Genomic DNA, 25,538 nt, shown 5'->3' with positions numbered 1-25,538 from the left:
GCGTCATTAATTAATGTCACTCATTCCGTATCAATATGCGCAGACCGTCACTATGGTTTTCCTCTCTCCTTATGTATGTATGTGTACGTAGCTGCAGCACAACCAATCAAATTAACAGGATTTGGACGTTTAAAAAAAACGCGGCAAAGCTACAGAGCTCAGGGAACGAAATACGAAATAACCGCTCGAATATGCTTCCGCGAGTAATTTCTTTTGGCTACGTAGGTTATGAACTTTCGACTAAAAAACGAACTGCAACTTGTAAAACATGCAAGAAGAGAATATCGGATGGAGATGCCGCGACGTCCAACTTTGTCCGGCATTTGAAGCTTCACAAAGATCGGTAGGTGGCACTTTTCTTTTGCTGTAAGATAGTTGACTTTAGCTAACTTCGTGTTAGCATGTGTACTCCGGGTTAAATTGGTGATTATTTACCATAAATCCGGTCCTTCAAATGCCTCCACAAATAATGTGCACCGTGTTAGCTCAGGAAGCCGGTGGATAGTGAGCGGGGCTCCGGAACAGAAAGCAGATTCTGGACTTGAACACAGGGAACAGAGTCTCTCTGTCCCATCATGATGATGAGCCGGGTCTAGTATCATCTAAGGATGGTTGGTGTATTTGAAGACATCTACGTTGGGAAATTATATTGACAATATATTGTTTTGACAGGTCAGAGAAAAGAGGAAAAAACTGCTGTTATGGTTCTTTGTATTGTGCTGTGGAAATGTCAGCATTTTCCTCTTTTTTTATTGAATATCAAGTTTAACAGAACTGGGCAATAAAGTGGTCCAATTTAAAAATGTTTTTTATACTTTGTGTTCAGCTACACATGTTCTATCATTTGAGATAAATACATATTTTAAAACGAACAAATGGTCTACTATTTGAATTTTTTGTATAATTGCAAATTATAAAAATAAAATAAAATAAAAACGACTCGAAATGACTTGAAATTAAAGGTTCCTGACTTGAGACTTGACTCGACTTTTGCCTGTCTTTACTTGAGACTTGACTCGGACTTGAGGACAAAGACTTGAGACTTACTTGAGACTTGCAACACAGTGACTTGGTCACACCTCTGATCGAGGCTGCCAGGGCCAGCCTCTCGTGTTTTGCTTTTACAAATGACACGTGGCGCCGTTTCTTTGCCCATCTGCATTCATGTCGTTTGGAGGCTTTTTTGTTCGTTTGTTGGGCTGCTGATGCTTTTCTTTTCCCTCTGACCAGCTCAGCCAAATGGTGCAAAGATCCAGGACTCGCATTATTAAACACAGCACCTCACAAATTTGACAGTGTGGCTTTATTTTGGGAACACACGGAAATCACTCTTTTTTTTTTGTTCTTACATAAGTGAGAATTAAATCTCCCCTTGAATAATAGATGCAGTTTTACTAGATTCAAAAGGTAAATGTTTTCACCCACACTTCCTACCAAAAACAAATGTGCCTAACAAACCAAAAGGCTGCCCTCTTTTACTTTCAACACGTACCCTCAGCATTATTACTATATTTTTTGATGGGTTGGAAGCAGAATAAGAAAAAGTGTGACTGCATTATGAGCTGTACGACAATCACATTTGTCGTGACCTCCGGGAGTTTAAGAGTGATGTCTTCAGTCAACTCGTCTCCAGTTGAGCGGTGAGCTTATACTGGAGTGTGTCGGGGAAAAGCTGACTTCCTATGTAGAGTGTGAAATTTAATTAGCGCTTAAGCTATGTGCGTGTCTGCGGGAGGATTTTTACAACAAAGCAAATTTTTATATTTTCTCCGCTCATCCAAATCATTGCAAAGATGTTTAATCTGTAGGGACATTTAAAATTTTCTTTCCAATTTAGTCCCGACAGAAGATCTTTGAAAACCTGTCTCCCTTTAATAACAAGCATCTTTTCCCCCAGTCTCTCCTCGCTGTCCATTCTGTTTTAAACCATAAAAATGTGCACCGGTTCTTGTGTGAAGCATAGAAACCTCACATCAGGACAAGTTTGTTTTTTTAAGAACTACTGGTGCCTCTAACTAGATTGGAACATCGTCCAAAAAATCATTTATTTCAGAGATTAGGTTTCTAATCATAAAATTCTGTCGTGAAATAAAAAAAATGTTTAGCATTTTTTTAAGTGCAATATCTTCGTAGGTATTACGAAGATATTGCACTTCGTAATATCTAGAAATTTTTAAACAGAGAAATGCTTTGGTGTTCACAATCATTTTAGGTAAATCTAAAAAGTTGATTGCAAAAGAAGCTGAGTGTTGTATTCAAACAAATCAACTAAAAGTTGAAAGGAAAACATGCTAAAGAAGGTCCATTCAGGGCATGTGACTACAAGAGCCATGCCAACTGCTGGCGTTGGTTTTATCGAACCCAAATTCTACCCTGGAAATTAAAAAAAAAAAGTTATCTGCTGACAAGATTTATGGAGATGCATTCTTCATTTTTCAGCAGCTGCCAAAAGTACTAGCAGCTTGGTTCAATCACCCTGGCATTTCTGCCAACAAACCGGCCTGACCTAAAACTCAACAGAGAATCTGTGAATAACAATGCAACCGAGCCAAAGGCTGTTGAAACGACACCGGCTTCCTTAAAACTTCAGCAGAGTTTGCAGTTTATTCTCGATTTCAGAGAAGGCTGGATATTTCCAGAAGTAGTTTTCTAATTTCAGACAAGACTCCTTGTGGTTTGAGGGGAAATCTGTGAGGGATGGTGCGCCACGCATAGAAACGAGGCGAGGAAAATGTGCACTTCCAGCAAGTACGACAGGAAGCACAAGCCCTCCGACATTTTGAGATGCTACGGTGTATCCAGTAAAAATTACAAAGCTGTGACAGAAAAGTAGGAGGAAGTTTTCTTGGTTTCACATGAGCTTGGAGGGGAAGTATCTCAATTTGACCTGTATTCAAAAGCCCAATATACCCAATATATGATCTCTGTTAGGAGGTATGTCACGCTTTTATGTAAATGCTTTCTGTTAAACATTTCATCAAAACGCAGCAGGAAAAAGCAACGGTAAGGAAGACGAAAAACGTTTTTTTTTCATGGCTCTTTATATACAAAAAAAAAACAAAAACACTATACACATTAAGAATGTAACAGTAGTTGTATCTGGATATATGGTGTGAGATTATTACAGTCCATATTTTAATGATGAATTCTGTCAAATTATATGAAATATCCAAGTCTGGTTCTTTTCGAAGCTCACACCCAATTTGTCAGCGTGGACGAAGCTAAAATATCTGGGAAATCACATTAATTAACATATCAATAAGGATATGCAGTTCCATCTGGAATGTTCTCCCAATAAGTGACAAAGGAAACAACAACAAGCAGCAGCATTACAACAGCACTTAATTTACGTTGTAAACGTTTCATAAACTTGTGGAAGTTATTGAGTATTTTAATAAGTCGCTGTTACTGAGTGTAAAAGTGTTTTCATTTCTGAGTTAATCTTGACATGTAAGATATAGAAACATCTTCTGAGTACAAGTTGATAGTTGTTCTCTTTATATATATTTTTATAGGATGAAATAAAAGTATTTTTTAAAGCCTCAGTATATTTAGTACAGTAAGATTAAACTATTCACTTAAACTCTACATGATCTTTGATTTATTCCAGCATCTTTTTTTTATTTTTTAAAAACCCCTCTATTTTATATAAAATATAAACTAAACACAATGAATAGTGTGGGTGCTTTAAACTAAAATATAAATGACATTTTTCCTTGGAATATTTCCCACCTTGGAGTAAGAATGGTCCCATTTTAGTGGTTGTTTGTGTATATAATATTAAACTACTCAAGACGCCTTTAATTCATCACCATTCAGATATTTACTTTAATTGTCTTTATGCCTAAATATTTTTAAATTAATTATTTTAAGCTTAACATAGCTCCATAGATGTTTGACATGCTTCTGAAACAATTTATGGAAAGTTTGAAGAAATAAACCAAACATTGGCTTGGAGAGATTGACCACATGTGGGACGTGTGAAGGTCAGAGTTTGTGCGTTGCCTACAAACAACATATATATTTAAGCAGGAGTTTGTTTTTTCCATGTTTTAAAATAATGGGAATAAAGTAAGACAAGAAAAAGACTGACAATAAAATGTCATATTTGCAATAAAACTGATTTCATTGTGAGAAATATCCTCATCACATTCTGCGTTAACACGCATCTCGACAATTTAGGATTCGTGTTATTGAATCTTGTGAAGTCTGAAGTGGCACACGAAGCCAGCGAAACAAGGACAGGTAAAAGTATTCACACCATGTGACTGACAAATCTATCAACACATATATGAAAGGAACGAAGAATAAAACTCAATTCAGACTTCCGTATCATCTCTTTACTTTTAGAGCATATATTTGATCAGTTTACTCGAAATAAAGTGGTGCAACAAAATGCACAAATATAGAGGTACTTAAAACAAGAGAAATAGAAAGTTATCAAGACGCATGTCAACGCGACGTGTGAAAGAGGAATGCAGCTTTGGTAAACATCTTTCTTTCCTTAGTGATTCTTTACATCATCATGGCTTTTTTAAAGGCCTATTTCAATCCGTTTTTAAATCAACTTATATCAGTTCTTGTTCCAAATTTAGGATACTTGGTTAAACAAATTAGACCTTATTGTTTAAAGCTCAGTTATTAACAACCCCACCCCTATTTTCTAACCTTTTTTTGGCATTCGCACCCCATTCAATCATGCTCAATTTAGGCGCTCTCCAGGTTCAGTTTAATATCTTGATTTAAAGTAGTCTAAAGGTTAAAAAAACAACTGTTTTTATGTTTGGGTCCTCAGCCAGAAACCAAAGAACCAAATACTGATTACTAAAATGTTGAAGTGAAGTAGCTACTGGGGAAATCAAAAATAAAGCATGTCTAATAAAGCATGAGACAATGAAAAAACAGCACTTTGTTCCAATAATTCAATTCATAGGAATTGATAGTAAAGAGTAAAAGTATCCAGACCTGCAAAATAAGATAATACTCTTGACTTTGCCTAAACTTTGAAAAATTAGGTAGAAACTCTAGTAAACATAATTTTCAGATGGCTGCATCATTGGCAACGTTTCAAGCCTGCATTATATTTATACATATATAGCACTCCAAACAACAAACTAACCTTTTTTAATTAAAAAGGCAACCTAGAATTAAATTCCTGCTTTTTATTACCCCAACTCGTCTAGACGAGGGAGGCGCCAGGCAAGAAGTCATAAACGGAAAAAAAAAAAACTGCAATTGAAGGAAATGGTACAATCTGAAAACAGCAAGCCAAGCATGATGTGATCATTGGTTTGCAGCAAACGGCTCGGCGCAGGATATACGACGTCACATGATCAGAAGATGTGCTGAGGAAGCAGACGTGACTTTCAGTAGGCTGATGATAATTTACACTTCACTATTCAAGCCTAAAGGTGTCCACATCTTTGACAGCTTCAGCAGCTGAGGGGATAATCGTCACCCACAGACATCAGGATCCCAGTCTGGAACTTCTAGGATATAATGCCCCCTAGTGGCGATGTTTGGAACAGATCTAAAAATGGGGATTTCACAGTGAGGCACATCAGAGCGGAACAAGCTGCCTCCCCCTCCTGTGCAATCTGTCCCACAGGCACTGACATCATCCTGAACCCCCCCCCAATCATCCCCATTTCCTGTTCCAGGAGGATGTCCATATTTGGGCATTTGTAAGATTATGGCATAACTTGGCAAGAACACCGCTCTACAGCACATCTGAGCCACAGTCACAATTACAAAGGCAATGCTGCTTGTCTTTCCACCCAGCAACCTCTCACTACAAGGCATGAGGTGGAAAAAACCCCCACATAAACAAAACAAAAACAATAAAATACCCAAAGGTTCTGATATTCTACAATAAATAAGAGGTCCTATTCAGCGAGCTATACACAGCACTGTAATCACAATAGATATGTGCAAATGTTTCAAAGGTGCCTTAACATGGCCAACGCCTTAAGACACACATGTAGCTGTCATTAAAGACATAAATATGTATCACCAAGAGCAACAGACCCCCGTCAAAGATGATATTGTATATGTTTTAGCAGGAGAAGCCAGGTTTAAGTAAATCTGAGTGAAGGTAGCACAGTTTTTATAAACATCCTCATATCCTCTGACAGAGAACAACACCATGGCTCATCTAAATACACATGGTTGGTTTTCTAAATGAAAACTAGGTTTTCCCTGCTTCGACAGGCCAAAGTGTCCGTTTCAAAGATGTCGACAGGCTTCGAAGAGAAACGAGGAGAGGAGAGGAGAGAGAGCCCTTATGGCCGATGGAACCTGAAAGCAGAAACACAACAGTCATGTCTATTAAAACCGAAAACAAGCAGACCGCAAAACACCAGCAGAGACTGTTTAAACTCAACAAAATAACATGTCAGATTCTACAAATGTTTCTATTGAACATTTCCACTGTTCCTCGACATTGCTGTCAATTTTGTGTAAGATTACAGCTATTTTTAAACACAAAACATTTGCCTTTTTCCACAATCCATGAAGCAACGTGATAGAGCAGTGTGGAAAAGGGATATTTCACCGTTTATGGATATTTGGACAACTTAAACCAGTTAAAATCTGTAACGTTTGAAGAAATGTCTGGACTGGTTTATTCTACATTTGTACTCATATTGTGATTAGTTTAATATCACAAAATAAAAACAATGTAATTTCAATACTTCCCAAGTTGTCTAAGCTTTACAGACTTGGGTTCAGTTTGAGACCCAGATGTAGAAAGAAGGATCTAGAGGTGAAAAAGCAGGGAAACATACTGCGAACAAATGTATTTTTTATCTGCTAGTAATTTAAAATCAAATTAATCAATATTGGACAAAAACTCAAGTTATGAAGTGTTATTATTTGTCACTTATTTGTAGAAAATATAAAAGTTAACCAAGTTATTTTTCTCTTCTTTTAGATGATAACAAATAAATTCAAGCTTTTTTGAAACATTTTTTTCTACAATTATCTAGACAAAACAAAATTTCTCTATTTTGCAGGTTTTTTATGACAAGAAAACCTGACGCATCAACAAAGGAAAACATTTAGCTGCTGCCATGGACAGGTGTGTTTCAACAACAGGAAACAGGTACTTTGTTTACCTTCTCCATTTCCACTGCATTGACCACAGTAAAAACAAATCACCATGGTGCTCCAGGAAAAAGCCCTGGAAGTACTTTCTTTTTAAAATTGTCCTAACTTTCCATGGTGCAAAGAATTTCCGATTTTCACTTGGAATTGTCTGGGAGATAATTAGAAAATTTTTAAGAAACTGAAAGTACAATATTTAAGCAGGTAATTGCTCTAGTGGGATCAGGTAGAAATCTTTGTTAGTCTGAACCTGTTTACATTTTATGCTGCCTAGTCAGACTACAGCAAAACACAGGTTTAGATTTGGTTGGACTTAAGATGCAAAATAAAGATGACTCGTATTTTGGATGTTCGTTTTAGTTGATATTTTGAGTACATGCGATCTTGTGTTTAAAATGACATAAATCTCATAATTTCTGCGTATTGCCAAAATACGTATTTCTACTAAGTCATGAAGTAGCATTAAAAAGCATCTTTGCCATATAAATATAATGTAAAAAATGCAGTTTTATGACCTTAAAATGGACCACTTCGCTGCTTTTGTCTGCCCAAAAATACTAATATGCAATTTCTATAATAAAGGAAAATTTAGGAAAGGTTGCCAAATGGGTTCTGAAAGCCCACAGTGCCACAGTTAGTGTTAGATTTATTTTACACCCATAATGAGACAAGAAAACAAAGGTATTTTTTGTGACGTGTTTGTTTGGACTCAGACTTTTAGTTCTGTTCACAAATCCAATACTGCTCAGGTGTAATAACATCTGAGAGATAAATCTAAACATAGGTAATCAGCGCTGGCAGGTAATGAACTGAAACTGACCCACCATGACTTTAATAAGGAGAGTGGGAAAGGCTTTAGGAGGACACAATAACACGTATTGATCAGCGAGGGCTAATAAACAGCGCGGCTTCAGGATTCACTGAGCTAAATGACTGATAAAGCCTCAGAGTCAGGTTAAGTGGAGTGAAATGACTGCAGGGGTACCTTGTAAACTGTTTGCTGTCTTCATGAACCTCCATCTCTCGGCTCTTAAACTCATTCAGCTCTTTGCGGATAGCGGCCTGGGGGACAGAGGACGCACAGACACAAACAGGCGATGATGAGAAAATCTTTAAAAACAATACCCGAGTCGCTGACCTAACTCAGATTACATTACTTTTTAGATGTATTTTCTTTGAATAACATGAGCTGCTCAGCAACAAACGTTCCCTGTTTGTCAAGTGTCAGATAAAGGACAAATATGTGGATTAACACCTCATGCCTATTGTCAGGTATGGAGGAGGAGCTGTGATGCTGTGGGCCTGGTTCTGTTCCAAACCCAATGGGAGCCTTGTTGGAGCACATGGCATAACTGACGCCTTGAAATACACAATGAAATTAAAGTTTTTCAGTGTAAGATTATGCCTCTGCAAAAAAGAAACATTTATTTAACATCTTGTAATACTGTGATATAGGGGATATTTTTACAAAGAGTCCAAATATCTGTGAAAGGTGAGGCAAACCTTTGCTGCAGTTATGGAATATATAAATAAGCCATCATGGTTTCATGATGAAAAACAAGACAAGGGAAATAAAAGTTTTGCAAAATTTAGTATTAGAAAGCTCCATTAAAATAACACATTTTGAGCAGCTTCACATTAATTAGCTGTCCTAAGGAAAACATTAGGTTTATTTGGATCTATTTATCTTTTATAATGTGAAGGACTTATATGTGTTAGTACATCTCTGCAAGTACCGCTCCACTCCTCATTCTGTTATTGGAAATGTTCATTTTGAAACCTTTTCAGAATGCAGATTTTGTTTAAAAGATTAATTTTACTTAAGTGGCAAGAGTTCGCTGATAAAACATAAAACTAAATTATATATATAGAAAAAAACAAATAAAATTAGGTCGTAAAATTATTTTTATTACATTTCAATACAACTAAAACTGGTTTATGCAGACGCAAATATGCTAAGTGATACAATAAGAGAGCAGCATAATAAGGACATTATGCCCTCATAATAATGTCCTTGTTTTGCGGGAATATAGTAAAGTACATAGTAGAATATACCAGACTTTACCCCCCAAAACTATTTAGTCCAGGAGCTGGATTAGGTCGAGAGCTCCTGCACCTTAAGCAAACAATCCATTTGACATTTTTCAATCCTGGAATTGCTTTGGCATTTAATTCTAATCTCTTATAATCAGGTGCACGCTCCCATTAGTGTTCAATGTGACCCAATTTATGAACTTTGTGTGATGTACAGTTCCCAACAGTAGCAGCAGGGGGCAGACTTGGCACATAGACTGAACTATGATCAAAACATCCAACACCCAAAACATGCTAAGAGACGTTTCTGCTGGTCCTGTTTAGACAAAATAGCTGTGCTGAATAAAAATAGAAAACGTATTGTTAAATTATCTCTTACTGTGCTCAGTATAAGTGTAAAACTTGGTGCTTCGGTTGATTATTTGGTCCTTTAATCTACTAATCAGCCCATTCTTAATCTAATACATAAAAAGTACCCTCAAATAATAATATAATATTAGGACTTTGAGAAAAATTGGGATACAACTGAAGTAACAAAGGACAGTAAACGGACAGCAGTACCTTGTCGGCGGGAGTAAGCCGTGTCCAGGGTTTGTCTGCCCGACGGTCGTAATCCTTGGCGTCCGTCACCTCCACATACTCATTAAACCGCAGAATCCTCCGAGCAATTAGCTCTGCCACTGTAGGCCTCACACTCAGCTACACACACAAACAAAAACGGAGATGTTAGTATTAAAAAGGAATTTTGGTAGAAAAAAAAAAGTCTTTCACAGAAGAGAAAAAAACTCTAAAGGTTTCTCAGCTCCTCTTCCACCTACTGAACCCGAGATGAGCTCATCTGTCCACAAAAGCCAATTCTTTGCCTCCTTTCATGCCTCATAGTAAAGCCCATAAGTGTGTGCGTGTATACGGCGTGTTAACAGTACCTTTCTGGTGAGTCTCCTTTTAATCTCTTGCTTGGCTTCTTTCTCCTCAGCTTCATTTTTTTCTGCGTGCAGAGCGTAAGCAGAGTCATTTCACTCCCATCATGTCTGCAACAAGCTTCTGCTTTTATTTGACATGGGATTTCCCAAGTCAAAATACGCACCATTAACTGTTCAAATATTATAAGTCGCTAAGATATGAGACAATATGATCATGTTGTTCTGTTTTTCAGACGGTGAAATCGAAGCTGGATTGGTTTGCCATATGAATTCTCATCATCCATCCAAGGGCTGAAACTACTGAAGTTGGGGAAAAATAACTACCGGCCAGACATTTTATTGCTCCAGCTGCTTTTGTTAACTTTTAGAAAACATATGTTAACATATTTATTAAAACTTTCACTCTGTTGTGACAATATAACAAGAGACAAACAATCTGTTAAAATTTTTTAAATGAACCAGAGAGACACACTGCCTGTGTCGCTCTGGTTCTACTGCCATCTGTAGACATACACAGCTTGCTCAGAAACACCCAAATAAAGCTGTCAATCATGGTCAGGTACTCAGTGCTCAATGTGCCAATTATGGAGAAACAACTTACAGTTACAGGAATACTGTTTATTCGTCGTCATCGGTGGCAATGCTAACTAGCCTGAGAATTCACAACAACCTCTGGTGTGGTGAGCTAGATGTAGCAGGGTGTGAGCGTTGCATACTCAAGCCTGATTGACAGTGCTAAGACCCTCCTCCAGGCTCGGATTGATTGGTTGTTTCTGACCAAGTGGTGTATGTCTTGCAGTTAGAACTGGGAGTACTGGGAGATGGTAGAGGAGACTGAGTCACTTTGTCATGACAGCCTCATACATACTATCATGACAAAGTAACAGTTTTAACAGATATGTAAAAAAACATATAATTCCTAAAAGTTACCTAGTGCAGCTTTAAGTAGATTGGCTTCAATTTAGAAATTTCTCCGATTCGAGAAACATAAAGCAAACTGCCATCCATGGCAAATGTATCAACGTCTCTTCAGACAGACTTGCATGCACAGTCTGTCTGTGCATGGCTGATTGACAGTGCTAGCTTAGTCTTCTCCAAGTTGGAGAATTTAATTTCTGCTCAGTGTCCTGAGTCCCTTAAGTGTCTGTCCATCAGTAAAAAGGAGATGTAACGCAGGGTGTCCAAACTATGTGGGCCAAAATTGTTGAGCCAAAAGAACTTGTGGGCCAAGAACAAAAATCAAGCAAATATAGTCGTCCATTTATTTTGTTTTGGTTGGAAGGAAAGGAATGTTATTCATTGTAGATCCAAAACTTGTGTTTGGTGTCTTAAACAAAGACATCTTGTTTTCAAATACTTTTGGGTTTGATTGAAGAAATTTATCCTCAGTTATAAGGACAGGATTTGAGAGAAGCAAAGTCGGCTTTTCAGTAAAAACGTGGTTTGGACGTGGTTCAAATTATTATAAAAGGTTGGTCATAAAAAGATGAATACTTTGTGTTGTACTTAACATCTCTTATTGTAAGACAGTTATGTTGTTAATAATGTTACCCTGATTTCAAATAAAACGTCTCCGCCTACATCAGTCACTTGTGATGGACGGGCCAAATTCCGTCCAAGGGCCACAAATGGGCCCTGGGCCGCAATTTGGACACCTCTGATGCGATGTTTGTCTGTCTGTTTGATTTAGGAGACACATGAGGTTATGTGAGGAGCTGAAGGAGGCTGGACAAAATGAACTCTGAACAACTGAAACACCTCAGCTCCATGATCCCACACATTCATTCATCACTAAGAAAATGATGACCACAAACCATGTTTCCTTTTGGAGCAGCATTAGCATTTTCAAGATGTGCTTTTTGTTTCGTCTTCAAAGATTCAATTTGTTTATTTTCACACAACAAGATTACATAATGAAATTACAGGACTTGATCGGTCAGCCAACTCCCATTTTGAGCTCATCAGCTGTGAAAGCTGAGTTCCTCTGCGCTTGGGATGAATTTATTTGCTCTGCACCAGCTGAACACGCTAAAGTAGCGCCGAAAATCTTCTTACGGGTTCACATTTATGTGCCGAGCTGAAACGTCGAAGGAGTGGACAAAACCGTTTTCTATTAGAAAGCCTTTCTGTGCATTTGGTGTTATGCTTGCCTGAAACTTGTTTGTTTGCAACGCCAAGTCTATCAGTAATATCCCTAAACCCTGCCCTAATCTTCACATGATGAAGATTAGGAAAAGATTTCATAGACTTACGTTTGAGGATGTTTCTCTGCTCCAGCTCCTCTGTGGTGGGTCTTTGGCTCAGGCGTCTAAAACAAGAAGATTATGCCCATATGCCATTTTACAAAAGGGCTAACAGAATATAACTGAAACATTCCCCTGACCTCAGAAAGGAAAATTAATATCATTCTAACACATTTAAAATCTATTTAACACCTTTTGTTGCTGATTATAATAGATCCAGTGCCGACTGCCATCATCCTCAGTGCTTCGCCGTGTATCACTGGTACTATTACACCACCCACACCAAAGCCATTAAATCATTACCAATCTGTTATTGTCCCACAGCTGAGCCAAATCTATGACAGGAAGCACCTACCCACACTTTCACAGCATCCTTTAGTGTGTCTCAGTGTGTGTACCTGACTAATTTGGAGCCTATCTGCTGGCGGAGCTCGTGCCTCTCCGTCTCTGAGCTTCTTGGCAGAATGTTTTTCTCCTCCAACTCCTCCTTGCTGGGTCGGTTGCCCAGCTTAATGTTCAACGTGTCTCGTCGGCGGATCTTGCTGGCCAAGGAGTCTGACAAGAGGGAATGGAGATCGATAAATTGAGTTCTTAAGGCAATGGAAAAACTTGAAGTAAAACTTAATATTGACTGACGATTAACATATAAAATATTAAAGTAATCCATTGCTGATAAACTAGACAAGTATACGTGAGGTTTTTTTTTAGTTGTGCAAATTTAGGTAGTTAAGCAAGAGGTTTAACTGACTAAAAATGAACTTGATGGCTAACGAGGAAAGTTTCAATGTCAGTTCTAGTACAATAAAAATAAAACATGCCAGTACACTGGTGAGTCAGATTATGATTCACTTAGATGAGCTTAAAAAAAAGAACAATCCAAATAAAACTCCCCACACACCTTGCTAATTTTCATGTCAGACACTTATTACTGCATCACTAAATTGACATCGTACTGTTTGTGTATTCATCTTCATCGTCCTCTTCATCATCATCGCCCCGGTAAAGGATGGGTCCATCCGAATCAGAATCACTGGTCTGGCTGTCTCTTGGCCTATTGGGGATAACTGTCACCACAGCCTGGTCCGTCTTCACGCTCAGACCCGGCTGCTTTTCCGAATCGCCTGCTGCTGACCTGCACAGACCAATAACAGGTCAATAACAGGCCAATAACAGGCCAATAACAGGTCAATAACAGGTCAATAACAGGCCAATAACAGGCCAATAACAGACCAATAACACAACCATAGCACAACCTGGGTTCCTAGCTTAAACATGGGCAAATGATTAAGTTATTCCTTAACAAATTGACTGATTAACAGTTCAGTACAAAAGAATTCATACACTTTTAACTTTTTATTTTGTTACGTTACAATAAGACACGCTTTTTATTAGCACTTATAGCGACGGACCAACACTGAGTTCCGCATCATTGTGATGTGCAAGGAAAAAAATAACTGGTAGCCTGAGTTTTATTTGTAAATTATTGAGGTGTGGTTTGCATATGTATTCAGTTTTATTTGCATCTAAAGCTGAAAATAAAACCGCTACATTTACAGCAGCTTAGCAAATCTAAAAAATAAAATGCTTAAAGTTTTTCTTTGGTAAAAAACTCAAGCCGAGAGTAGATGAAGAGCATCTGAGTAACAGATTCTCAAATGGATTTAGGACTTTAACTAGGCCATTCTAACACATGGATATGCTCTCATCTAGAGCGCTGACTGTATGTTTGGGGTTGTTAGCCTGCTGCAAAGTCAATCTCTGTTTCAGTCTTCAAGCAGATTTTCCAGGAATGATTTGCATTTACCTTTACTCACTTTCTTTAACTTCATTAACTTCTCTTATACAGTTACTCTGGACATCCTGGTTGCTTCTCTAATAAATTCTCCATTTAGTGTCCGTTTAGTTCAGGGAAAAGGAGTGTCTGGTATTTTCACCAATGTACCTTCCCTGTTCTGTTATCAGATAATGATTTGAACAGAACTCTATTAAATGTTTATAGCTCTCCAATGTGCTCCATCAAACTTCTGCGATTTTCACAGACTAATACCGAGATTAAATAACATACAAGGAGATTATTTACTCATTAAGTGACTTTTGAAGGTGAATTGTTGCTGTACTTTTTAAAAGCAGGATTTCTTCAAAACTTGTGTCATTTGTGTCTATGATTATGCAAAAAAACATTATGTACAAGAGAAAATAAGAGTCTGACTGGACCTCTTACAATCAGTTGCAGAAAAAATATCCACAGGGACTATGGCAGAACTTTAGCATGGTATGAATTATTAACGTCAATACTATCGGACTATATGATCAAAAAACAAAAACTGACAACACAGAGGCAGATAAGTATAAGAGTCACAAGGTTTTACCTGGAGTCGTTCTCTTTACCACAATCGGTTTCTCCTTGCTTTTTCGCATCTTTTCTGTCCTCTAATTCTGTCCTTTCACGTTTCTCCCTCTGTGAGCGGTCGTCTTTGTCTCCTGTGAAGGAGGTGTCCTCTGTAGTCTGGTTGATATGAGAGGATTGGTCTGTGATCTCAGGAGCCACAAACTTGTGAGTCTCTTCCCTTGAAGCAGTGTCATTTAGAGCCGATTTAGACTCTAAATCAGCTTTCGAACAAATAGCCTGATTTCCCTCTGCCTTGCTTCCTGAGGGTTTGGATGAAAGAGGCTTGTTGTCTGAGGAAGGCGAAGATGATTTTAGGTCCTCAGGCTGACTAGCAGCCTCTGTGGAGGTTTTCTGAGGTTCGGGTGAAGAAGCTGAAGCGTCTGGTTTCTTGGTGGTCTTGGCAGGCATCCCTTCAGACCGGGCCGCAGCATCCTTGGGCACCCGAGAACGAGGTGTGGCGGTGGTGGAGGTGGTGGTTTTACTCGCGCCTCCCGTCTTCTTTGGGTTTGAGGATTTGGCTGAGGAGGAACGGAAAAACCTCCAGTCAATATAAGAAAACCAAACATTAGTAAGCTAAGGTTGCCTAAACAAGCATGCTGTAAAAACAATCATTAAAATTTCTAAGACTTGGATTAAAGCCCCAACAATATAAGTTATACGTCATGATCAAATGAAAGTCAAATGAAAATTATATTCAAGATTGTTTCAGCAACTAAAAATGCAAATGTAAAGCCATACAGTAGTATTTACATATTTAAAAACAAAAGAAATTAAATAATTGTAGAGGAGATATTACAAAGTGGCAGAGCTGGGGACGTATGCAGCATTTTGTGTTTGATGGACGCTGACAAGTAGTGTTTCAGGAGTGAAGTGCGAAAAAACACTGAACAAACAAAAGGAGCTGGAACGAAGGCCGTGTGTAGCAGGAAAGGTGTTTTTGAAGCGCTACTGAAGAGCTCCTCTGCAACTATTTTGCTTTCTAGACTTGCTTTATTTGTACTTAAAAACAATAATAGTAGGGCTTTAGGAACGTTGCACACAAATTGTAACCACGGTTTGTCTTCCAGGAAAAGCAACGTGAGCAACAACTGCGACATATGCACAAATGTAAAATTCGAAAATTAATCTCATTAAGACCAAATCAGATGAGGGATTAAGAAATTTTGTGTTGATCTAGAGAACTACATGGTGTCAGTGAAGAACTCTACCAATTTACCTCTATTGGATAAGAAATGTGTCAGTGGTCTAACCCTCTTTACGTTACAATAGCCACAATGTTTATTCTGAAAAACTACAACTTGTCAACATCATTTTTGTCTTTGACTGCCACGGTTTACAGAAACCAAATTTTTTTTTCTGCAGCAGCGTTATCATATGTCCTCCAAAGTGACAAACAGGAAGCTAGCGAGTGTGGCTGATTTTCATTGAGATAAGATGACACGCTCCATCAACCAGGAGGAACAGAGGGGAGATGCTGATTCATCACATCAAGAGGAGTCAGCTGAGGTCACTTGGACATCTTTAAAAGGGTGTTATGATGTTGATGCATACCTTTTTAGTTAACAACCCATGATAAATAATGTTTATTTTTATTCTGGAAATATTTCTACACAACTATATTTGTTTTTCTTGTAAGTGAGGAAAAGTAGCCTTCGTTCGTAAAAAGCCAAGGAGAGGCAGCTTTGCTTTGTTTCGGTCGCTTACTCTAGCAACCCAATAAAATAATTTAAAACTATAACACAGGAAAACTGTCTTGTTTTTTATGACATTTATAACATGGGTAAGCCTTCATATGGGTAACCCACAAACTCAAGATACATCACAATAAGCTGCACATGCTAACTGGAAGCATTTCCTCTGCAATCTAATCTCAGATAGCTGGAAGACGATGGGCTGATTAACTCATATGTGCAGCTAAAAATTATCTTATGTGTACTGATATAACTGTCAAAGGCAGTTTTAGCCACTAAGTGTCAGTATTATTCTTGGTCACATGGTGAAGCTATGATAGATGTAAGCAGAAGAAGAAGTGTTCGTAGTAGAGGTGTGGCAAATAAAATATGGCAAATAAACACAATAGTATGTTTTCATTTAGTTGTTTCTTAGGATTCAAAGGAAAAACGTGTTTAAATTACAGGCTGTTGAGGTGAAAAGAAGGCAGTGATGCATATTCAATTCTCCATACAGCACCTTGTCACAATCTATCTATAATCTATATAGTGGTAGAAGCAATGTTTCTCTTGTTAAGGATGCTGGTTTATCTCTGGTACAAGATGGAGACAGATGTCCATACAAACCACAAATGCGTGTTAGTTTTTGCACTGAATCCCCCAGAGAAACATTTGTCTCTGATTCAGACTTCCCTTTCTCTTCTCCTGCCTGCTCAAAGTTTAGCTTCCATTCTGTATATCAGCAGTTACTTGCTTCACATCTTTTGTCTGAACATATTTATCTCATTTGACTACTCCAGCAGATTAGATAACTGGTGAAGGTGGTAAAACCGCAGCAAACTGGTCATTTTGTGGTGTTTAGATTGCGTCAAACCAGCCACCTCAGCACCAGACACCGTAGCACATTTGAAGACAGAAAAATGCTTTTGCATGGATCATAACTTTGTACTGTGACTCCACAATGGCAAACAGTGTAGCCAACGGTCCAAAACTAAATATGCACACATGAGAGGAGCTGATCAGATTATAAAGGATGCTCTGTGCTCACTTCAAAAGAAGTTTAACCTGAAACAGTGAGTGCTTTTTAATGCTGTGCTGCCAGCTATAATGTTTCAAGGTTAAAAATGAAAAAAAGAAAATGAAAGACGAAACACCTAAGGTGATATGGAATAAAGCCGCTTTTCAAAGCTTGTGTAGCGTCTTTGTGTTCATGTAGAAGAAGCCAGAGAGAAAATAAAATGTTTGAACTTCAGACACAAATAAAAACAACCTCTGTACAGCTGCTTTGGTAACATATCTAGAGAGAAAACTAGAGAAACGTTGTTTACGCTTCTGTGGACTCGACGACACGGAAGAAGAGGTGTGATAAACGTGCCCTCACAATTTCATCCAACCAGTACAATCCACACACACATACACTCCTGCACTTACTGTAATATAGAAGTGTTTCCACAGCTATACACAAACCATCACTTCTGCTTTCTCAGAAAACAGAGATAATAAATGAAGCACTTCAACTGCAGGAAGACTGGTAATCCCCTCTATTAGAGAGAACCTTTGTAGCCACTTGGCCTGACTTACACATTATTGTGCTTTCAGGGTATCAATACACCTTGAACACATCACACTTCGCCATGTTACAACCATTAACCTCAGTGTGTTTCCTGAGGATTTGACAGACCAGTTGAACATGATTGTGAAATCTCCAGAAAAGAATGTGCCATGTCAGATGTTTCACATCGTTTTAGCTAACCATGCCTTAACCCCTAAACTGCCACCCCTAAAACGCTTACGTGTAAGTGAATGGGTTTATGAAGACACCGGGGTCCTCAAGAGGACTAAGGGGGTTTTAACTTGTACATAACTGTGGCATTGATGTTTCTGGCGTCTTCCATGATCTTTAAGATGATATTTTCTATCAGTAATGTTCCCCAAAAAACCTCTGAGGCCACAAGAAAACAACTTCATTTATTCTCAGATTGAATTAATTGTGAATTGACTCTTTATTAATTAGCTGCATTTCGGAAGGCAAATTGTGGCATTGGATTTGATTTTAGGGTGTGAAAACATATATCGATTTTTTGTATATATACAAAAACAGAGCAATACCTAAGTAAATATATCCATCCATCTGTCTATTTATCAAAAAAAATAAAACCCAGTTTTCTTTTCCGTCAACTTAACAATGAGCAGCTTCTTTGTGTTGGTCTATTGCATAAAATCCCAATGAAACACACAAATGTTTGTGGTTGTAGCGTTACGAAATAGCAAGATACCAAGTGCACAATGAGGTGTACATGCACACATGGTTAACAGGTGGAGTTTATTTTAAGGAGGGCCGTGTTACTTAGTTAGTTCTTTAGGGATACGGCACATTTTCCATGCAGGGAGGCAGACAGGCAGGCAGGGAGGCAGCAGCTCTCAAGGGGATGCAGGCTTCAGTCTCATCCAGCTGAACTTACCAACCCCTCGACTTGTGGTGTTAGTGTGCCGTGGGTTAGCTTTAGCCTGCGTGGATGTGCCTGCCTTGCCTGTGGTTTTAGCTGCCTTTTTAGCTCCTGGAGCACCTTCTTTGTGTCGTGTTGCGGTGGCGCCACCGGCTCTGGTGGCAGTGGCCGCAGCGGCACTTTGCTGTTTTTTAGCTGCAGCGTCTCGAGGTCGCACCTGGTTTGTCCGGGCAGGTGGTTTAGCCACGCAGCTCTCTGAGCGGTTCAGAACAGGCAGGAAGGAAGAAGTGAAGAATTTGTAGAATTAAAAAGACACTGAGCATTTGCATTGCTGCAAAGAGATGTACAAGCTGGCAAGCAGGCAACAATAGACTGTGAAAATAGTAGAGGTAGTGTTGGGGAGGGAAGAGCTGAAGCCTTTAAATAGGCTTTGATAGATGATGTATGTGCATTACTTTCTCAGCTTCCCAGCTCTCATGGTATCTGTTGCTTTATTTGCTAAATCTGCTCCCTTTGGCTTTCTGACTATTGGCAAATTGCTACAAGTTCAATGCTAACGCAATTGAGTGGAAAACATCACAACACTTAAGCAGCATCAGTCTGAGGAGCAAAGGCCTGAGAGAGTGGGACGCATTAGGAGGAGGAGATGCTGCACTGCTTGGACTGTGGCTCCCTGTTGGAGGCTGATGTAATGGCATTATCAGTTTGAACACATTAGGCTCCCTCATTGATCCCTCAGAGAGGTCAACGTCAGCTAGAGAACGGACACATTTCCAGTTTCAAAACCTATAAAAGACTCAAAAAATATTCTGGACAACAAAAATGAACCGTTTAAAAAACAAAAATAGTCTTAGCAGTTTGTTGGGTTATTGTTGCTCCTGGGAGCTACAGCAACAATAACCCAACAATTTTCTACAGATCTGATTCTGGCATTTTGTGGTAAGTGCCTATTAGTGGAGATGTACCGAGAAATTTGCTGGTGACTGGAATCGGCTGATTTTACCCTTGACCGGCCATGTCCAGTTACGTTTTCCGATCAGTAAATGCATCAGATTTAAAAGTTAAAAGACTGCGATGACAAAAATCTTGTTCATTGTGAAAGTTGTTAGTGAGGGATGGCGTTTTCAGCATCACAGAGGTGTTTCAAAATGAACACAAACAACTTTGAAAAAAAAAAAAGACTTCTCTTTATAAAGACATCAGTTTCAACTAAAATCTATATAGTTAGATCAGAACTATGGAAAAATCTCTCAACTGGTGCACCTTTTCTTAATAAACAGGAACAATTTACAGGACAACCAACAACCAGTTATCTTAACCAAGAATGAAAAAAGTATTTATAATGGTTGTGAAATGTTTTCTGAAATGAGGAGAAAGGGGAGTACTGTTATGTCTAAACCTTTAACAAGTAGAGAAGTAGAGATGGAAATTCGCCTGACTCCTACAGGTCACAGCAGGGCAACAATTTACACAGAAATGGATAAAAAGAAGAAAACCAAACCACCTGATGTTTTTTCCTCTGTGCTGATTGGTCCAGCAGCTTGTTCCTCCACCAGAGTGTCAGGAGACTCGATGTCCACTTTGACTTCCTCTGGAGTTAAACTGGACGATGCATGGCCGTTCAGATTTTCACTACTGATCGGTTCATCTGAGAAAAAAAAAACATGCTGCCGTCACAGATTTGCGTTTACTTCAACAACAAGCAACTTTGGTGACATTGAAGAAAGTTAAAGTTTTCTGAAGTACGCAAAAAACTCCCCTCGTGGAAAACAATCTGTAATTTCAGCCAAGGTTAGAATATTTTACAAATTTACAACTTATAATGTGCAAGTTTGTAATAATCATGCGGTATGGAAATAATATTCACACAGTTTGGTGGCACATCCTAGACCGGATGCCAGAAACAAAGACACACAAAATAAACAAGTGTACACACACACTTTCACACCAAAGGGCAAATTAAAGTGGAAAAAAAATCAACCTAACATGCATGATTTTGATTTTGATGAAGCCGGAGAACCCATGTATCCCCTGGGAGGACGAGCAAACACCAAACAGAAACGTCTGCTTGGGATTTTAATCTGGGACTCTTGGTGCCAATATAGACAAAATGAGACGAACCTTGCTCAGGGATAAGAACCCCCTTCCTGATGAGCTCCTCTCTTGTTTGTCTAGTGGAGATTTTTCTCTCTAGAACTGTAATAAGAAAAAGATCAAGATGGATGTGGAACTCGGTAAAGAAATGTGATATGCTCTCCATCAGACTTCCTTTTGGTAAAGTCAATCATTTTGCACAGGACTCTAAAATGTCTATACTCAAATCATCACTCCTATATCAAGTAATTGTCCTGTCTTATTGAACCATTAAGAAAAAAGTAGCAAAAATAGAGTAGTGAGGAAAACCTTGGTTAATCGCAGTCAGTGTTGAAAGTGCAATCGTCAACAAGATTGCCGCATCATATTTTCCTAACATCATACATCCCAAAGCGTTCCTCAGGGCATACCAAACAGTGTTTGCAACATTGAACAAATGTGGCTAGAGGGATTGCTGAATGTTAAATTTCTCAGCAGAATCACAAAAGTAAATTCCAGATTTTCCACTTTGTGTTGAGTAGGGCTGGGAAATCAAATATATATATATTTTTATCAATTAATCAAATTTTAAGTCTAAGAAGGCCTAAGTATTGGAAAATCAAATTTTTTTTCCACCAATGTTCAGAGTGATGCCAGCCTACACAGGGCCTATCATCTTGTTTTACAGTGTTTGTTTATTTGGATTTTTTTTAAAATATTTTTTGTCATTTGTAATTTCTTTAAGAAAAAAAAAAGATTAAAATCAAATTTGGTATGATAGAATCTGAGATCTTATTTTTATGCCATACTGTCTAGTCCTGGTGTTAACTAAAAAATGTCAGCTGTTAGTTTAATTCACACAGAAATGCCTGTTTTAATCACTCAGCAACTGTTGCTCTGCTGTCTAAACAAACAGCAAACTTACCACTGATAAAATTAACAATACAGCCTTTTTTATTTTATAAGTTCAGAAACATAAGGATTCTTTCTAGAAAATTATCCTGGAAACAAGCCACAATCTTGCACAGACAAATCATAAAGTAGAATATTACACTAACCAGATATGGGGGGAAAAAAGAGCCTCTGGTGTTTCCATTTAGTTCTGTCTCTTTTCATTTCCTGACCAACAGCTCAGGAATAAACCAGAAAGAATTACAAACAAGCCATGCAACCGTTTCCTTTTAAAGCTCTTCTGGGAGCTACAGCGGTCCGATTCATATTTAATGTTCCCCACAAACCCAACGGTACAAGCCGTGACACTGTCCAGACTTTTGATTGGAGAGAACAACTCGGCAGTTGTTAGCACAGAGTCAAAAACACCTACAGCTGCACATTTCGCACACCCTACCTTTGGAGAGATCCTGGAACTTGTCGCTGGTTTTCTTCTTCCTCCACTTCCAGGGTTTGAACAGTTTTCCCAGTGTTGACAGTTTCCCTCGCTGCTGTCGCGACCCATGGGCATTCTGGGTATTGGAGGCGTTGTCCACCACCACATCACAGCTGGCCACAGATGATTTCTCCAGGCCATCAACTAGAATAAGACACAAATATGTAAAAAAAATAAATAAATCAATGTTTAACTAATCTGTATGTAGCCTTTAAAGTTTTGTTCATTGATTTATATTTATCCATAGAGTGCTTCACATTAATAATGTAATCTTTATAGGAAATTTGCATCTAAAGAGTAAAACATGCTGCACTTTAAATGCAGCTTAGTGTTTAAAATAAAATTTATGGCCCTAGATGTTCCGATCCAGCTTTATTTTTATTTTTTTATTTTACTGGGCAAAAACCGTTTTGGTTTTTTGAACCTACTGATTCCAAGTTTTGACATTTCTGACTTTCTTTTACAAACTTTTACAAACTCTTTATTTATTTAACATCTCAAGTATTGACCATAAACAACAACAAAAAAGAATTGTGTTGCAGGTTCCTTTAGGTGGCATTGGCAGAAAATTAGGAACTGAAGATTGTCCAGGTTTATAAATCAAAAATATATACCCACACATTTTTCACATTTTTATTAAGCCCAACAGTGTATTAAAAGAAAAATAGCTTTTCATCTTGTTGTTTTGCTGAACTGAAGAAAAAGATTTTCGATTTGGTGACCAGTCAATTACTAGTTACAGCTGATCATAGAAAATTGGGTTTTTAAATCCAGCTTTTAGCACACTTGAGGGACAAAATGAGAATGCTTTTATAAACACTCTTTAAACAACCCCTAAAAGTTAAATTTCATTTAAATGGATAAAATGAACCTTGAAGGGTTTCCAAGTATTCACTGCTTTTTCTCAGCTGTGAATACTCCAAAAGAAAAACGGTAACTATAACAATCTGACCCCACTTTGACTGAAGTGCTCAAAGTTGTCCAATGTATGCAACTGCTTGGCTTCATCTCGCTTCAAATCACCTCTACTACAAGCTCAGAGAGCAGTTCTTGCACCTATGGATCTCTTTTATCCCCAGAGTTTGTCTCTTTTGAGGTAATGGCAAGCGAACACACGCACTGTATCCTACAGGACTTGAGTTTGATGCTTTTTTCCAATCCAGCAGCGTTTTAAAAATCCCTTTTCCAATACAACCTGCTGCTGCTACTCTTAAAAATGTTCAATCTAAATTTATATTCCAGCGTTATATAAATGTAGATGCTGGGTGAACAAACATTGTGCGTAGCTTTAAAAGTGAAAACCCCTGCAAAAAAAGAAAGAAAAATAAAGTCTTGGATTCTTTTCAAATCTTGTCAGATGTCAGTTCATGTCAAACTGTTTTATTATCGCATTCAGTCATTCAGCAGAGAGACAGTCATGTCCTGTACTTTATCTCATATAAAAATCAATTCGCTGCTGATTGGTTGGCTTATATGAGCACTGATAGATTGTGTTGATGTCAATATTAGTTGCTGGTGGCAGGAAACAGCCAATATGCAGTGAAAGGACTCAGAGGGTGGATGATGGACAGTGAAGATGGATAAAAAGCAGAATTTTCTGCAAGAGTTCAGCTGAAAAACTTAAGATTTTCTTACTCATTAACCTCAGCATCAGGATGGAGTTTCCAAAATAACTCCATGGTGCATTTAGCAAATACCGTTTCTTGCATAGAGGCAGGCATTAGTCGACTAATCAACGTGTCCAATATTTTGTCTTTCTTAAAACACAACCATCAGACTCACCTCATCATGCTTAGCTGACAACCACAGAGCCACAATTATGAATAGCAGCAGGGTGTTGAAGTGAATAAGGTAAGAGTGAGAAACATAATAGTATTTAGTCAATCAAATAGCTACAAGCTAACCTCACTGGAGTTTCTGTGTTAGTTTGGTGTTTTTTTAAAATCATGCTCTTGCTGTAATCGTCAAAAACAAACCCTTTTTTAACAATCTACGGAGGAATAGTGCACCCACAGCATCACAGATCTTCCACCATACTTAACACAGCCAACGAGGTGCTTTTTACACCATCAAATTAATTTCTTTAAAAGATAAGAGCAAATTCAAAATACAGTTTTAAAGAGCTGGTTGGATATAGTAAGAAATAAAAACACCATCCAAACCAACCAGCTCCTATCAGACAAATTATTTGACCCCAAAACCTAATAACTAGTTGTTCTTTCACTGGGAACAACAACTGCCAACAAGCATTTATATCAGAGCAAGGCGTGTTGCTTTTTCAGATACTGTAAGACCTTTTAGCCTATTGCATGTTGTTAAGTTCTGTTTAGGTTTTTGATTCTACAAATACAGCACTAATCAGACCTTGGGGGTAGCAAGTGATACTGCAGTCAGCTTTCCACAAAATATGGCTAATGAAAGCTGATTAGTGATCTAACAATTGGGGCAGATGCATTTTCACATGTGGTCAGATCAATTTGGAAAGCTTTCTTCCCTTCATAAGTGGGATTTTCATTTAGAATCACATTTTTGCATTTACTCCGGTTATTTGTGCCCGATACTCAACACATTCTGTGATCTGTACATTTAAAAGCCATATAAAAGAAAGAACTGTATCAACTCACCCTTTATTCTGGCTGCAATGACTACTATAAAAGTCAGTGTGGCAGGATTGCTATTCAAGCAAAATTCAAGGTCTCAAATATAGGAAAAAATATATATGATTATTAAAAATGAAAGCACTGAAGTGAGCCGGAGAGGCCTAACCACGCTTTCCCAAAATGGCACTAACAGAGTCTCTCGCCTGCACACCAACACACATTTCCTGTTCCTGTGTTGATATAAAATCACAACAATAGGTGCAGTTTAGCAGCTGCATTGTGCAACTAATGATGGGAAAATCAGCAACAGCACTCCTAATCACCATAAGACCAACTACAAAACCTCTTGTGGGCCTCAACTAAACAAGAACAATAGACTTAATACTTGCTGGGCAGACAGAGGAGAAATACACAGAAACAGTTCGCAGAAGTGAAAGAAAACTTGAGTCCTGAGAACAAAGAGAACAGGAACAGAAAGAGAAAAAGAAATTCAAGTTCAAAGTTCAGGTTTTCTTCATAATCCCAAGAAAGGCTATGTGATTCATAGCTGGTAGTAAAATATGAACCACGAAACATGCATTCTAAATATAATTGAGTTAAGAGTTGTTTTTAATGGCTACAGCTAATGATCTGCATCATCTGTTTTCATAATGTTTACGTCTCTTATT

The 25,538-nt window shown here is 38.2% G+C and overlaps 1 protein-coding gene across 6 annotated transcripts in view; it reads right to left on the bottom strand.

Annotated features, from left to right (window-relative positions):
* Nucleotides 1–3,491: 3,491 nt before the first annotated feature.
* Nucleotides 3,492–25,538, bottom strand: part of LOC102217681 (phosphatase and actin regulator 2) — a 50,498-nt gene continuing 28,451 nt past the window's right edge. For 3 of the 6 annotated variants that reach the window (XM_014470688.2, XM_023327642.1, XM_023327641.1), the window contains exons 2-13: nt 22,232–22,414; nt 20,932–21,006; nt 20,315–20,458; nt 18,826–19,065; nt 14,674–15,211; nt 13,258–13,436; nt 12,703–12,859; nt 12,314–12,369; nt 10,065–10,126; nt 9,700–9,837; nt 8,090–8,166; nt 3,492–6,297 (exon numbers count right to left, since the gene is read on the bottom strand). In XM_014470688.2, coding sequence (XP_014326174.2) covers nt 6,282–6,297; nt 8,090–8,166; nt 9,700–9,837; nt 10,065–10,126; nt 12,314–12,369; nt 12,703–12,859; nt 13,258–13,436; nt 14,674–15,211; nt 18,826–19,065; nt 20,315–20,458; nt 20,932–21,006; nt 22,232–22,414 — 1,865 coding nt within the window. In that variant the 3' untranslated portion in view covers nt 3,492–6,281. The remainder of the gene's footprint in view (nt 6,298–8,089; nt 8,167–9,699; nt 9,838–10,064; nt 10,127–12,313; nt 12,370–12,702; nt 12,860–13,257; nt 13,437–14,673; nt 15,212–18,825; nt 19,066–20,314; nt 20,459–20,931; nt 21,007–22,231; nt 22,415–25,538) is intronic. The other 3 variants (XM_023327639.1, XM_023327640.1, XM_023327643.1) reach the window with 3 other exon arrangements.

The sequence above is a fragment of the Xiphophorus maculatus genome, chromosome 22 (genome assembly GCF_002775205.1).
Source record: "Xiphophorus maculatus strain JP 163 A chromosome 22, X_maculatus-5.0-male, whole genome shotgun sequence".
NCBI classification, from domain to species: Eukaryota; Metazoa; Chordata; class Actinopteri; order Cyprinodontiformes; family Poeciliidae; genus Xiphophorus; species Xiphophorus maculatus.
The sequence above is the reverse complement of the archived record's forward strand: the minus strand, read 5'-3'. Positions and strand labels throughout refer to the sequence as shown.